The sequence below is a fragment of the Haliaeetus albicilla genome, chromosome 25 (genome assembly GCF_947461875.1).
Source record: "Haliaeetus albicilla chromosome 25, bHalAlb1.1, whole genome shotgun sequence".
NCBI lineage: Eukaryota > Metazoa > Chordata > Aves > Accipitriformes > Accipitridae > Haliaeetus > Haliaeetus albicilla.
The window spans coordinates 21,540,757-21,557,070 of NC_091507.1; the positions used below are offsets into that span (position 1 = coordinate 21,540,757).

General features: G+C 39.8%; 1 protein-coding gene across 3 annotated transcripts in view; it reads left to right on the forward strand.

Annotated features, from left to right (window-relative positions):
- Positions 1-16,314, forward strand: part of GRTP1 (growth hormone regulated TBC protein 1) — a 40,611-nt gene that overhangs the window by 17,011 nt on the left and 7,286 nt on the right. For all 3 annotated transcript variants that reach the window (XM_069770218.1, XM_069770216.1, XM_069770217.1), the window contains exons 4-5: positions 57-181; positions 3,584-3,680. In XM_069770218.1, coding sequence (XP_069626319.1) covers positions 57-181; positions 3,584-3,680 — 222 coding nt within the window. The remainder of the gene's footprint in view (positions 1-56; positions 182-3,583; positions 3,681-16,314) is intronic.

Sequence of the window (16,314 nt, forward strand, 5' to 3'; positions counted from 1 at the left end):
TTGGAAAGTGAAGGAGGGAATGGCTCTTAATTTTGGTCTTTTTCCCTTTTGTCTAGACATGAACAGAACATTTCCAGATAATGTAAAATTCCGCAAAACTGCTGATCCATGTTTGCAGCATACACTCTACAATGTATTGGTAGCATATGGGCATCATAATAAAGCAGTAGGATATTGTCAGGTATGTAATCACTGTTTTTTAAACAATGCTGCATTTCACCAGTGGTAGTTGTTCTTGGCCATTTGAATGTGTGTTTTTAGAAGCAGATCCACAAACTATTTCTGTTTTTAAAATGGCCCTGGGGGGGAATGAATCACTTCCGGCAAGTTCAAATGTCCTTGTGAGTTTTTCTGTGGCCTTTTTTGTAGGTAGCTTGATCATGTTTGGTTCCATTTGTTAGCTGCAAATAAATGTGTTATCACATATGGTTGTATCAAGATTAGTCACTTTGGAGAGGAAGAGAAAGAGAGCTTGCCTTTCCCTTTTCTTCCCTCCTGCCATCTTTCCCAAAACAGTCCTTGGTATGTGTGAAGCATTAAGAGATCTCAATTTCCTTTGTTTTCACTGTCACATTTTTCAAAATAGAGGAAGACCAGCATTCATGTGACATCACGTAGTTGGGGGGGTGGTAGTGTTTATTTGGTGCCATCTCCCAGTATAGACAGGCAAGTAAGAAATACAAAAATTAAATACAACCTGATCCTGCGTGGATGGCAGCTCAGAAAAGCTCCTGTTGTCGCTGCCAAGTACTGTAAAGTTTCCTGGGGGACACAAAGAAGATAAAAGTTGATTCATGTCAGTCAAGGAAAAAGCAGCCATCTTTAAGGATCATAAAGAAGCAGGAACTGTCATGAGCAAAATATGTTTTCAGTTCGCTTATTAAGTCCTCTCCTCCCCTTCCTCACCAAGGATATGTGTGCTAGCCTATACCTCATGTCAGTTGAGAAAGATTGGAACAGTTGTATTTACTGTACTAAGTTAAAAGAATATGTATTATGTTTATTGAAATCTGGAGAGGAGAAGACTTAGAGGGACTTAAACCTAAACTGAAGTCACGAAAAAAAATTCTTTTTGTGTATCCCAACCAGTTTTAGTACAGAAATTACTTGAAGAATGGGAATAAAAGATTAATGATTTTTATTATTTTCAGTATTATGTATTTATTAAAATATAATTTTAATATTTTGATAATAACAGAAGGGGTAGAATGATGAATACTCTTTTTTATAAGTGTCAGGCTCCTATACAGAGGTAGTTATACCCACAAATATACACAACTCCTAAACCATAGAATCATTTAGGTTGGAAAGGACCTTTAAGATCATAGAGTCCAACCATTAACCCAACACTACCAAGTCCACCACTAAACCATGTCCCTAAGCACCACATCTATATGTCTTTTAAATGCATCCAGAGATGGTGACTCCACCACTTCCCTGGGCAGCCTGTTCCGATGCTTGACAACCCTTTCAGTGAAGAAATTTTTCCTAATATCCAATCTAAACCTCCCCTGGTGCAACTTGAGGCCATTTCCTCCTGGCCTATTGCTTGTTACTTGGGAGAAGAGATTGACCCCCACCTCGCTACAACCTCCTTTCAGGTAGTTGCAGAGAGCAATAAGGTTTTCCTCTCAGCCTCCTTCTCTCCAGCCTAAAGAACCCCAGTTCCCTCAGCTGCTCCTCATAGGACTTTTGCTCTAGACCATGCTAGCTTCTACCTAAAATTTTTTTGTCCAATTGTTACTAAAAAGTTTTGGTACATTAACTGTTTAATGGGCTAATCTTTGCATTTTGACTTGGCATTATGAACACTGGAGATGACAGAAGAAGACTTAAAAAGCCTTATGTGATTTCTTTTCACCTCTGGTCTCTTCACAGGATGAATGTTATCTTTTCTGGCTAAATAATTAGAACATAAACCAAAGGTCAACATCTGCTTTCCAAGGCATGTTGTAAATCAAGCAGAGTTTCAGGAAATCACCTTTTCTGCTAGTGAAGCAGCAGGCTTCATCAAGATAGATATAGTGATACACACTGCATGATAAGAGAGACCCTGTAAACACTAGAAAACTTGGAGTGAAAAATTGAATTCTGCCCCCCCCGCCCAAGTGTTTTGCAGAGCTTTTACTGACTGAAGGCTCTTCAGGGGATGTTTCCATAATGCTAGTGCGTTTATTGTACTTACTGGCATTTAAGTCTCCCATCTGGGAGTGTATTAGGCTTTGCATTGTCGTGCTCTGACAGTGGTACAGTGTTGCCTATCCTGGTATAACCAGCAAAATTCAGTGTCCTGTGAACCTAAGCTCCAGAGCAGTTCTTTGTGCGTGCCACATTATACGCCAGTCTCTTGTCACCATAGATGCAATTACTGAACTGTCAGCACGGAAAAAAATAGTTGCCTTCCTAGCTAGAAGGCCAAGCACCAAGTAAGGCCATGCAAGGTCTATCCAAGCCATTTGTGTAACAACTCCTGTAGTGACTCAAAGCTTGAAAATGAAACATTGGAGAAGGTGCAGTGTCCTAATATTTCCATGTTCTGGGAGTGTTGCAAGGCATTCTGAGGTGGGACAGGCGAGTCAAATCTGTCGAATAGAAAAAATGAGATCTCAGTTCAGGGTGGAAGTTGTAGTTTCCAGGGACTGCAAGGGATGTTCTTTTTGGTAGCTGTCATCTGGCTCACAGCCATGATTGGCAGCGCTGCAGGATACCTACAGGCAGTGGTGCTGCCTATGGCGATAGACGTGCTGGAGAAGTCTGGCTTGGAGGGAGAGAGAACAGGGAGAAGGCCAAAATAAGGGATGAAACCAAAGAAGGCAATGTAACCAACACCAGCCTTCATAGCCTGTCAATATTTAAAGGTAACTTAAGGTAATAAAGGAAGACTTTGGGGTGGCTTGCACCTCAGAGGCAGCTTTTGTATATTGTCGTTCTGATGTGCTGTCTGTGTTGTTATGCTTGTTACCTTGTTTATGATGGAAAAAACCATACTTATATGATTGTTAGCTTGTTTACGATGGAAAAGATGTACTTAAAAAATGCACAGTAGTTCACTGGTGTTTACCTTTTATTTGCACTATGAAAGGCAGGAGCTACAGTGACTAGTCATTAAGTAGCATGTGGAGTACTGGAGGTGTTGTGGAAGTAAATGATTTTTATACAGTCAGTTGATGAGTTAAGCAGCAACAGCTTGTAAAAGCTGCTGGAGCTGCAACTTTTTACTAAAGAGTGTTTGGGTCAGGCATTCTCCTTCTGCAGGTGCACTGTCTACCTGCAGGTGTGTTGTGTTTGTACCACACATCTAATACAGCTGTGTTTTGATTCTGGGCAAAGCAGTCTTCAGATACATTGGGACAGGGCTTTGGGATTTAAAAAAGAAAAAAGAAAAGGAAAATTGAAGGTAAATTAGAGACTACTAAGCTTTTCTTTTAATTTTGCTCTCCTTGATCTTTGTTAATAATTCTTGTTAGCTGTCATCATGCAGCTTTAACAGCTTACTCAACCAGTGGCTTTTATTGCTAGATTTTACTTAATATACCCGCTTTGTAGAATTGTAGTTGTCTTAAACCCCTTCTTTCTGTTTCAGGGTATGAACTTCATAGCTGGATACCTGATTCTTATTACAAAGAATGAAGAGGAGTCCTTTTGGTTGCTAGATGCTCTTATTGGAAGAATATTGCCTGGTATGCTAAAAACATGTGTAGTTGTATGTGTATATTGGAGCTTGGGTTTTATTTTATCTTTGTATTCTTCTCTGTTTTTAGAGGTTTTAGATGTTAAAATAGACTTGCATGGATTGAAGATTTTCTAGGGTCCTGGAAACACAAGACGAAGATGCAGCACACAGTGGTTTATGTGTATGTTAATTTGCAGTCCTACTTCTCACTCCCAATTTGTACCTGTTAGGTAGATGTCTTCCTATATCAGTATGATGCTGGGGAACAGAACTTGTGAAGGTGTCTGGGATTTGGGACTTTTCGTTGCAGGAATATGATATGAGACACAGATGAAGCAGTGATTGCAGAGCAGAGCAAAGATGGGAAATGTGCACAGTTTGAGCACTGAACCTGAAGTAGGATTTCCCAGTGGCTTGGCTGGAGGCAGCATGAGGTATTTGGCAAGGTGGTAGTTTCTGCTAGGCACAGTAGTTTCTGCTGTGTCCCTTACTTCTGAGCAGGGATATCTTGGGCACTTCACACATCATGATTTTGCAACAAAGCAAACAAATGTCAAAATCCTTGTCTTGTGTCTATATGAAGTTCTTGTCAAAGCTCTGTTACAATCAACGGTGATCTAGGCAGGCTGGTCAATAGAGTCCGGAGGGAAATTCAGCACGCCCTAAGCTATAGGCAGTATCTACATTTGGTCAGTGCAGTAGCTCTCTGGGTTCTGTTGCCTGGATCTCTGGATTTGCAGGAGGTGTTTACACACTGAGTTTTGACCCATGTGTAAGTTGAACCTCACCACATGTGTGAAGTAGTTTAAAACTAGAAGCAGACATCAGGCACAGCTATGTTTTATACTCCTATGAAATACACTTGGGAAAGTTCTTTCTTGGGATTTAATTATAGAGGAAGAATGGTTTCATCGTTGTCGTGGTTTAACCCCAGCCAGCAACTAAGCACCACGCAGCCGCTCACTCACTCCCCCCCCATCCAGTGGGATGGGGGAGAAAATTAGGAAAAGAAGTAAAACTCCTGGGTTGAGATAAGAACGATTTAATAGAACAGAAAAGAAGAAACTAATAATGATAATGATAACACTAATAAAATGACAACAGTAGTAATAAAAAGATTGAAATGTACAAATGATGCGCAGGGCAATTGCTCACCACCCGCTGACCGACACCCAGCCAGTCCCCGAGCGGTGAATCCCTGCCCCCCCCACTTCCCAGTTCCTAAACTAGATGGGACGTCCCATGGTATGGAATACACTGTTGGCCAGTTTGGGTCAGGTGCCCTGGCTGGGCATGAGAAGCTGAAAAATCCTTGACTCTAGTCTAAACACTACTGAGCAACAACTGAAAACATCAGTGTTACCAACATTCTTCACATACTGAACTCAAAACACAGCACTGTACCAGCTACTAGGAAGACAGTTAACTATATCCCAGCTGAAACCAGGACAATCGTGAATTCCCATTAGCATTGAACAGGACTGACTACAGCTACACCCTTAATGTAAAGCCATACTCAAAATGGAAGGCTAATTTTTCTTTAAGGAGGCTTTGAAATGCCCTATTAGCCCAGTTTTAGTTTTGAACAGATCTTTATCCCAAGTGGTTAGAGGCTGAATTCAGTATCACAGTGTCAACTAAGTGCTGGTCAAGAACATCAAGGTCAATACTTTCATTTCTGCTTCTTTCTGTTCTTGTTTAAGATTAAACAAAAGTATATAATTTTTGGTTCCTTACTGAACAGAAGGAAAAGACTTTGAGAAAGAAGGAAAAAGAGCTGAGGGAGTCTTTTACTGCTTTTGAACAGCTGTAAGAAATTATCTTTTACAGTGAATACACCCTATAGGAACACAGGTTTTCCTTGCATATGAGCAGAGCGGTTGGCCTTTGTTTGCAGATTGAAAGAGTAGAGACAGGCAAGGAGCGCTATGACTTGTTGAATCAATCTGCAAATATTTGAGGGTTTGCAGCCTTGAGGTTTACTTTCAAGCTATAAAAATAGTCTAAAGAAATCAGCTGTGTCTGTTGCTTTTGTTCAGCCTTGAGAGCTGTAAGCTGTGCAAACAGGTAGGAGACTTGAGGGCTGCAGTCTGCCATGTGACCTGCCACTGGCTGACATCAGTGGATGTCTTTCCAATGACATCACTGTGTGAGGAATAAGGCCCTCAGTAAAAGGCAAGTTTTGCTGCAAAGCGGTGTGGCAACTTTTGCTGTTAATCTTTTTTATAGTCTTATACGTTTTTATTTGGGGCAAGGGAGTAGATTCAGAATTTTTTATTCATTGTTTTTGGTAGGGAGCTTATGTTAGTTTGTCATAAAACCTTTAATTCTTCTTGTATATACTACTTCTATACTTTGCTGATACCTAAATGACAAAAGTTGCTCTTAGACTTCCCTCTTAGTTGTTGAATTTATCTTACGCCAGTAGCATTGGTGATGAGAAGAAACTCATAATGTGAAAGGCAATTACTGTGTGTAAAGGAGATGTACATTTACTTAATTTATATTTATATATATTTTTTTACTACCCTGTTTATAGATATATTTTTACTACGCTGTAACAAGAGCCTTGTTACAGACTTTGGCCTGGGTTCAGCACATCCAATACAGACATCCATCTAAGGTGCTGAAGTTAGAAACATGCATGCTTATGTTTCTTTGATAGTGGGGAAGGGGATATCTGATCAGAATTGCTGATCTGAGTGTGCCCCTTTTCCCCTCCAAAGTCAGTTTTAAGAGAGCTTGAGGTGTCCCTTCCAGCTTGAGTGCCTCAACAAGAGCCCAAGTAAGGTAGTATGAATCTTTTCTGTAGTAAAAATATTTGTATTGAGTAGTAAAATGCTTCATTGTCAGAAAACTTGTTGCTGATGCTCTTTCCCCCCCCAATTTTCTTTTAAATTCCCCCCCCTTTTATTCCCACTACCCTCCTATATCATGCTTGAATTGTACATTTATACAATTCAAAGCATGACAGATAAAATAATTGGCATAATTTCAGTGAAATTTTTTGTGTGTATATGTGAGAGAATCAGGCAGGCAGGCAGACTGTATCCATAAAGAAACTTACTCAGTAAGTGTACTGCCCTTCTGTTAACAGTGCAAGGGGCAGTGCATTTCAGTTTAAAGCCCTATAATTTTTTGTTGGACAAGCAGAGAAACATTGTAAATTCTCCAGATCTTCAGAGGGAAAAGTGGCAATCGTTTTTTGTTGGATGTTAATGGTCTGATTAGCAACATTTTTCCTTTAGTTTCATTGCTGATGCTCTTTTGTTGATCTGTTTGCATTATAATCTATATGCTTTCCCCTTTCATCGCAACAGATATGCCTCCAGGTCATGTCCTCATTTTCAAGTGTGTCCTGTCACTGCCAGTTAAAATTAGGACAATTTAGAAATCCCTTCTCTGCCCTCTGCTGTGTCCCTGTGAATGCTTCCTTCCCCTGGCCCACAGGCATTTAATTACATTAAACAGCTGCTCCAGTACCTTGATGCTGACAGCATATTTTTTTTGGTCAGCAGATGAACCAAGCGAGCCACAAATCAATGTCATTGATTGAAAAATTTAGAATGTGACAGATGGGAGCATTAGTGGCAGCTTTCTGGGGAAGTGACAGAGAAGGGCTCCCTAAGTGATGGCTCACCTCCCCACTTGTACCGTTTTTTAGGTCTGTGTGGAGCTATGTACCATAAGATATGATGAAGATGTAACTGCTCCACCCACTGACAGGAAGGGGACAACTTGGGAATGGGACCCCATCAGTTGAGGTTTTCTGACTGAATTGGTCTGTTACACTCAAATGGAGTTAGCACAGCTGGAAGAGCGAGCCAGCAAAAATTACAATTTGGTTTGTTGGTATGTGGAGTTGTGTGCGTGCCATTCATCTTGCTGAACGTAGCACTGCTGGGTACAGCTGGGTGAGGCCAGAAAGATCCTGCTTCTGCTGAAGGCAAGCCTGTAGTCTACTGCCTGTTGTGTCTGTCAGCTGCTACACCAGGGATTTGGAGGGATTAGGAGCATATCTCATTTAAACATAGCAAGGGGGAAGAGAATTGTTTGTTGAACTGAAGTTTTGGGTGTTACCAAGATCTTTCATTCCCAGGTTCATTCAAATCAGATGGCTGGAGCAGACAGTATTGCCCACAAGAAACAGTATGGATTCAATTTGAGCTCAGAGTGGATGTGTCTGCAATTTGTATTCAGCATAGCCTTAGTGTTTCTGTTCTGTTCCTCGCTGGTTCTTGCTGAGAAATTTTTTTGTTCTGTTGAGGAAATATTGGGGAGGTTGCTTTAAAAAGCATCAGGTAGGTGGGAACTTTTAACTGTGGTACTTTGGTATGTAATTTAAGGAGCATATTTGTCATGTTTTACATATTTGTGATTAAATGGTGAGTTTAACAGAAGAAAAACTTGACAATTTGGACCACTTTAGCATGACAGTTATGCCTGCATATTGCAGAACACTCCTGCCCCCCCCTTCAGTGGGTTCTCAGTCTGAAAGCAGCAGTGTTTATCAAGCTGTACTCTAATTAGTCTACTGGACTATTATACTGGAGTTATTTACTCTTACTGAAAACTAGTTGTAGAGTACTCTTTCAATGGTTAAGAGAGGTCTTACGATTTCTGCACTAGTCTGTTCATGGCCAATTTTATATCCTTTTGTTCTTGTGCCAATGCTGACTTTTGGGGGTAAAAAAAGTCCCCCTTTCTCTTGTGCTTACCTTTCATGTATTTGTATGATTCAGTTTACAGTTCTTTCATATTACTAAGCTGCTTCAGTCAAATTCTTCTCTGTTCCCATTTTAGCCTAATAATTATTTTGTGTGCTTGTTCCAGTTTGAATTGATTTTTTTCTTTTTTTTGTTAACTTGATCAAAATGGCACCCTCTTTTTTCCAGTGGGAAATTTGCTAGTGCCTGGTGCAGTGGCATTATTTCTCTTTTCACAGCTGAAAGTATTTTATTTGAGAGAGAAAAACTGTAGGATCTCCCTCGCCTTTCTTCCCTTGTGGCACTCTGGTTTTGATTTGTGATCTTGGTAATAATGCATGTGCTATTGCTAGCTTCTCATTGTCAACAGATGTTTTTGCACAGCTTACAGGAATCCATAACACCTTTTTGCTGAACTTTATTTGCACATTCTTGTCCTTTTTGTTTTAAATATCATCATGTCTCTCTTACTCCAATCTTTTCACTGTGTTACTCTGTTGTGCCTTGTGTATTGACATGGAACGGTATCTCTCAGTTTGGATTTGTTAACAAATACCAGCTTTTTCTTTTTCTCCAACGTTGTTAATAAAAATCTCACATTAGGTGTAGCCTACATGCATTCTTCAAGGATCAATCTAACAACCTTCCTTCAGCCTGGTACTTTTTAGCCTTTTGGGTTTTAAATTTTTTTTACCCACATGTACTGCCTGGTTATTTATCAGTAATTAAAAATAAGAACAGAGTTTGAATGATGAAGTAGTTACAAAAGTAGTAGACTGCACTGAGCTAACTGACATTATCTGCAAGGATACAAGGTGCAATGCAAGATACCACTTCGGTGGGTAGCTTAGCGGCTGCTGGTTAAGGCAAATGTCTGCATGTAGAGATTATAGATATCTTAACACATTTCTGTTTTGAGCGCTCTATGGTTCTCAGTTGTATCAGCCATAGACTTGGAGGTACTGTTGAATAAGAGATTAAGCATAGTAAGAGACATGAATATTTGAACTGAATAATAACATAGTTACACATCAAACTCTTGTATAGCCTCCTCTTTCAAGTTAACATTCTTTAAAGTCCCATCATACAGACTTCCAGGTTTGAAGGGAAGGGCCACTTGAGAAATGCAGAATCCTGTACTACCTTTACAATATTCCTATTTAGACTGCTTGCTTTTAATTGCAGTTAAGCATGTCTTTATTTTGTTCTTGTGGCTGAATTTATTTTAATACCCTGACTGGCTATTGCCAGGGAGCCTCTGAATGCAGAACTGGCTAGGCAGCTGCATCTTTTAAGACCTGCTTCTCCAAAGGGGAGTGGAACTTTGTTTCACGTGAAGCATTTTATTCAGCTGTGCAGGTAAAAAACAGACACCAGTAGACCTGAATAGTAGTAATGTTGAGCTGAATTTGCAGCCTGTGAAGGAGACTGTTGTGATGAAAAGTGTGTCCTTTCACAGAGAAGACTTCAGCATCACAGGCATGTGCCTTTGGTGTGGAAAGCTCCTTGCAAGACTACGCATAACATGCATGACCTCATGTTTGCAAAGCAGTTTTTGATAACCAAGCTTTTTTTTAATAGCACCATCAACCCAGAAAGTTTAAACAGATTGATCGGTTCTGGACTGTTTGCTTATCTTCCTTGTCTGGTAGGACTCAGCTACAGGGCCATGAGCTGGCAGAGTTCTCGCTCATCCTTAGAAAGTTCCTCTGCGATCGCATGTAAAGCTGTAGCAGTGCACACCTCTGAAGTACAACATCACGTCTGCTACTAGGAGAGAGGAATGCTTGGCTGGTAGGCTGAATAATTAGGAGTTTTGAAATATGGGACTCCAACATGGTTTACTGTTAACCAGCAGCCATGATGAAAGCATTAATCTTCGAACATTAGAGGTCAGTTGCATTTACCTAGGAATTAAGCATGCAGTGTCCTGTTAAGCTGAAGGTGGAATGTAGGAGTCATCATGTGCCTGTATTTAGAAACCATGATAAGCCTGAAATGCTTATTACTTACAAATCTGAACTGCTAGGGGATTCAGGAGACTTGAGCAAGCAGGAAGTAACTGATGTATTTCTTCCTTAAAATGATACATATATATATTTAGACTTTTGGAATAATTTATTTCCTACATGTATCATACGTGCCCCCCCCCCAGCCACAAGCCTCATCAATAAAAGAACAATCTCAATATTTAGTAGGTATGCTTTAGGTAGCTGGCTAGAAATCTTACAGTTTTGTCTAAAACAGAAGTTTCCTGTATATGACAAGAATATACATGTTGTCAGCCTTACTTTTGTGAGGAGACACACTAAGTTTCAGCTATGCAGCAGAAGGACCCATAGTGTTTAAAAATGCGGAAGAATATTGTGTTCCTTGATATGGCTGTATTTACACTAGAAGCAGGACCTAAATGACTTACCCAAAAAAGTCAAGTATGCCTCTTTCCTTCTGGCAGGCAAGCCTTGTATGAATATATATTTCATTATGTTGAACTAGAGGTATCTTCAGTAGGCCTTCTGTGGTGCTAGTCTGGATGGGACTGCAGCCTTTGGCTGTCTGTGCAGGCAGGGGTATTTGCCTGTTTATCTCACCAGTAAATCAAAGTTTCATCCCTTTCAAAAGTCACCAGCAAAATAAACTTTTCAAATGAAATCTTAGTTCCATTAGGACTGATCAAAAGTAGAATTCCCTGGCTGCATACAAAGGAGGAGGGTAGGTAGAGTGGTGGAAACACAGAAGTGTGGGTTTGGGGGAAGAGGTTCCCCATCCCCCCACCCCCTTTTTGGTTGGGGGGGGGATGTGTAAAAACCAATTAGTGGCCAAGCCATATGTGATCGGAATAGCCGTGTTGGAGGGATGTTTGTGTGGGTTTTTGGGAGGGTTGGTTTGGTTTTGGTTTTTTATTTAGTTTTAGCTAATGGCTCTAGCCGTGAAAGCACTAATGTGCACATGTGGTATTGAAACTATAGTTTTGTCAGAACTGTCTCCATGTTAAAGGGATTGTCCTGTTTTAACTGCATAATTAAAGCAGCGGAGGTGCAAAGCCAAACTGAGTAGCTTATTTCATTCCTCATAGCTTTTTTTTTTTGTCCTTCTAATAGTCAGCCAGGGCTCTGCATGTTCAATTACAATCTTAATAATGCAGCCTTCCTGAATATGTCACTATGAAAGCAAGAAGCATAATGTAATTGCTGACAAATGTGTAATGTGCCATTATAGGCGCTCAACATAGATCCTAATATGCAGGTTTGTATTTTAACTTGTAAATCCCCATAAGATGTATACATATGCTTGAAGTAATCCATGTGTTCAATACCAAGACTCATAAAACTGGAAATGTAACTGGATTTGCTGCACAAGAAGCCAGCTGAGGAAACAGTAGTATTTCCTCTCATTCCTTCTGCAGCAGACTCATTTGGCTAGAGCTTGTCTTTGTGAAAGGTCCCAAACTTGGTCTGAAAGAAAGACCCTACCACCACTCCTAGTAGTGTATTCAAACTATAAATCACTGTTATTAAAAATGTTTGCTATACTTTTTATTGGGAATTGCCTTGTCCTAACTTGTAGCTATTGCTTCTTTTTAAGACTTTCTCTTACTATATTGAAAAGGCTATAATGCCTAGAGTGTTTTCTCTATGAAGTGGTGAAGTTTACTTTTCATTTTGCTTGCATAAATTCTACAGAGACGTTCCTTATCAGAGCTCAATTTTTGTAAGTGATGTTTATAACCTTTTCTTTCACGTCCTTTCCAGTTCTTCAACTTCCTGCCTCAAATGTGAATATCAGAGCTGGATGCAGTTTTCTAACCTCGGTTTTGCTAATGATATATACGGAGATGACATACTCTCCCTCAGCAGTGAATATATCCAAGGATTACTTTGGCTTTTCCTAAGCTAAAATGTGCTTACTCTGGATTTATCATATTTGCAACTTAAAATACTGCAAAATTGTTTATTTTAAATTGCTCAACTGTATTGTCAAGATTTGTTGTTTTGTTTTTGTTTTTTAATACGGCATAGTATGAAGAAGCACTGACAGCAGGCTTTGATATTGTTTCAAAATATAGTACAATGCATATGCAGCGTAGGTGGCTACATAAAGAATGTGTTCGTGGAAGGAGACGTCCTTTGGGAGTAAAGGAAATTATATGAAGAAAATCATGTGCAGTGCATAGTGGTAACTTTTGTCTACCTAAATGTACAAGAAGTGACTCTGTTTAGTTTCAGAGAGATGCTTGGGAAGTACCATGTTGGTTGATTATGTGTTTTATATCCAGAAGACTTGAATGCTTTACTAAGCTTTCAGTTTATGGCTAGTAGAGAAGTCTCATTTGTTCCTCTTATAGTTTTAAAACCTGTTGCTTCAAGATTAAAATTAATTCTTGTTAGCTTCTTTGAGCTTGAAGTAAGAGGATTGTGGCTTTCATTCCCCTTCTTTTCAGACTGAAGGGTTGGATTGGTTTCCCTCTCCAAGTATCAGGCCAGAACCTCATGTGTCTGTCCAGCTCTCTATTTTAAGCCTTCTGCTTCTGTCCCAGTCTTTTTAATAATGTGTTTGGTAGTTCCCATGGTGTGACTAGTGTTCTTGTAGAAGAAAATGTGACACTGGGCTTCTTAACTGTGAGAGTATATACATGCTATGTTTTGTGCTGAGGTGTTAAGAATAATCTTGTCAGTGTGGTGAACTGATAAAATAGCTATTCTTCCTAATCCCACAGCAGAATTAAAAAAAGCCACAGATCCAGGAATCCTTATTCAGCTGAAGTCATCAGTCATTAAGACTCACTGTACAACTGTAAACTCATTTTTTTAAAAAGAAAAAGTTTGCTTCCTCTACAGGCATGATAAGCAGTTGTGGTAATCTTCAATGCTTGTTCATGAATTTCCCTTCCATTTGGAGGAAATTGGTGTTAAGACTCTGTCAGAGTGTTTTGTGAATTAAAACCCTTGGCTCCTGGGACCATTGACAACCCAGTAAGCTGCAGCCTTCTCCAAAGTGTGTAACCCTTCAGACTGGCACAGTTCATGGACTGTAAATGACTAGAGTCAGGCCAGGCTGTTTGGAAACAGCCAAGTGGTGAATAACCCACGTCCATTGGTGTCTATCAGCTCACTGATACTCTGAAAAAAACACTGTCCACAAAAGGTGCAATTCCAATGACAGTGGATACGAAGAGGGGGAAGAGGGAAGAAAGGAGAATTGGCCAACAGCATTTTGCTCAGAGTTGTGTCTAATCTGTACAAGAGTGCTTTGGTAGCTATAACTTTAAACTAGACTAGTTTTTAATAATGCAAATGTCTCTACTGAGCAGCATGTAACAGAGAGTATTAAAAAAAAAAACCAAAACAAATAACAAACAGAAAAAAATCTGGCCAGTTTCATTCTTCATAACTAGAATGTCTGAAAGTTGCATTTGTGCTTTCTAACATGCTGCTAACTTCAATTTGTTTCTCTGAGAGGTTACACATGGAGTCTCTGTTTCTTTGTATTTCATCTCTGCCTTCTGTAATGTCTGGAAGGATATCATCTTTGTCTTTCTTTCCATTTTCTTTGTAATTAACAATCATCCTTCTTCAGTTTCCAAATGGTAGCCACTACATCTGCTCAGAATCCACTGTGCTGTGTGAAATGCAAATAGGAAACCAAAGGTTTCCTTCTGCTCCACAAAGTCCATTTTCCAAGTTTGGGATCAGAAGCCAAAGATGAATACAGGCAGACAGGATTATGTAGAAACGATCAAACATTGCCTTTTTGCGCTTGCTGAAAAGTCGTTAATAGTAAATCATTTCTCAAAATGCTATTATTCTAATTTTTGTGTAATCTCAGTATTGCAGCCAGTAATCATCCATAAAATGCTTGCATTCTCCTATTTGTTTGTTTTTTGTTTTTTGTTTTTTTTAAGGTAGTTCTGCCATCCAAAATGAGTTGGGCTTGCTTATGTTTTTTTTTTTTAAAGCTAATGTTCAATTGTGAATGATATGGCTACTGCTGGTTCTGGTGTGAGTTCAGTACCTCAGGACAGAAGTTCTGGTTCATTTTGGTTTGATGAAGGAAAAATAAAATATGGCTTGAGCCTGTTTGGGGTTTGTTAGTTGGATTTTTATTTTTTTGTTCAGTCCCCTGGATGATTAGGAATTTGTTTTAAAAAGAACATAGTTAAGAGTTCAGCTTGCCGTTTAACCACATATCTGCAGGATATCACTTTGGCCAGGACATCTGCAGGAGGTCACTTTGGCCTGATATTGCAAAAAGAATTGGCAGTACTCTTGGTTTTCCTCCTTTTCCTGTTGTGACTTTCTGATTTCCTCCCAAACATAGGTTGTCCAGCTTCTCATGCCAGGCCCATGATGTAGATTCTTAGAAGACCTACTGCATCTTTTTGGACTATCCCATGGTAGAAATAAAATAGCAGAACATTGCCCTGCCTTCTTGGACAAAGCAGGCTGAGAGTCGCCAATAGGGAGAATGAGTGAGTCAGTAAATTGTGTAGGAATAGCATAAATGGTATTTAGATGCTCTGAAAGTGAGAAGGGACTGCTGTCATAATCTAGTTTGACCTCTGTGTAACTGAAGCAATGAAACTCGTTCCATGTGTGTTGCATGAAGTTCATAAACTCAGCTATGTTAGCAGATCTTTTTGGAAAGGAAAGCTTTGCACTGCCAAGATGATTTAAAATAACCCCTGTGTTCAGTAACATGCAAACAGCTAAGTTTTATAGTGAAGGATTACGGGAAAGGACTTTTTCCCACAAAGGCATGTGGTGGAATCTGTTTCTGTTTTGACTTTTGAAACGTAGAACTGAGTGCTTTTCTCGAAGTTGGCTGATTCTGTTCATGGTGACCTCTGCTTTTGACTGCCAGCATTGAGGTCTGCTCCGTTTGTCTCCTGGGTTCCAGTGAAGTCAGGTAGCAAATCATATCATGCAGCTACAGCAAGGAGACATTTTTCAATGTTGCGTGTTGGTATAAAAATAACCATTTTTGCTTGTTTGGGGGAGTAGAGACAACATTAATTCCAGCTGCCATGGCTGTCATGGACATTATAAACATATTCTTGTGAATAAAATACTTTACATTGCTTATGACTGTGAGAAAAGTTAAACCAGCTAATTTTTAATTTTTCAGTTTGGTTAAATAAATTGGATCCCCAAGACAAATCACTCAGTTTGTCCCCAGCTGGGTTATATAGGCTCTTGAAATAATACTTAGAAATGCTGGAAGATAAGCAGCAGAGCTGAGGTCTTGTCTTGTGTATTTCTGTAACACTAAGAATTCATATGGTGTTAGTTCCAGTAGGAGTATTTATATTTAACCTGACATATGCACAACAGACTTAAAGGATTCTTTTTTAACTTCTGCAGCTCTGACTTGTAGAGGTAATTTAAGGCTGTAAGAGTACTGCTTCTTAAACTTTTATTTTTGGAACCTCTTAATCTATTTGTAGTAGAGAACAAGGTCATACAGTCCCTACAAGCTTTATCCTTATTTCCTGCAAATCTCATTACCGCTCTGGAGCACAAGCAGACAGTTATGTCTTAGTCCTGGACACGCTGGTAGGATTCAGAGAGGTGCTAATTATTGTGATAGAAAGACAGTGAAATGTAGTTTAAGGAATATCTCTTTGCCAGATGCTGAGCTAGAACAGGTTTCAAGCTCAGTGACAGGATGCCACGGTCAGTGCAGTGTTAGTAACAAAAAGCCCTTTAAACAAGGGAAGAAGTCCCTTCATCTAGTCACCTGTGTTGTACAGTAGCAGTAAAATACCTGGCAGCTGGTGACGCTGGCTTTTCCTTTTTGCTGCTTGACTATAAGAGGAAGAGAAGCTGATGATCCCAGCAGAGCCATTTGCGTTGCACTACACTGCTGTTCGGGGTCAGGACTTTGATGAGGAAGGGGTACTCAGTGGGGCAAACTCCACGTGGGGTGCTGCCAGCA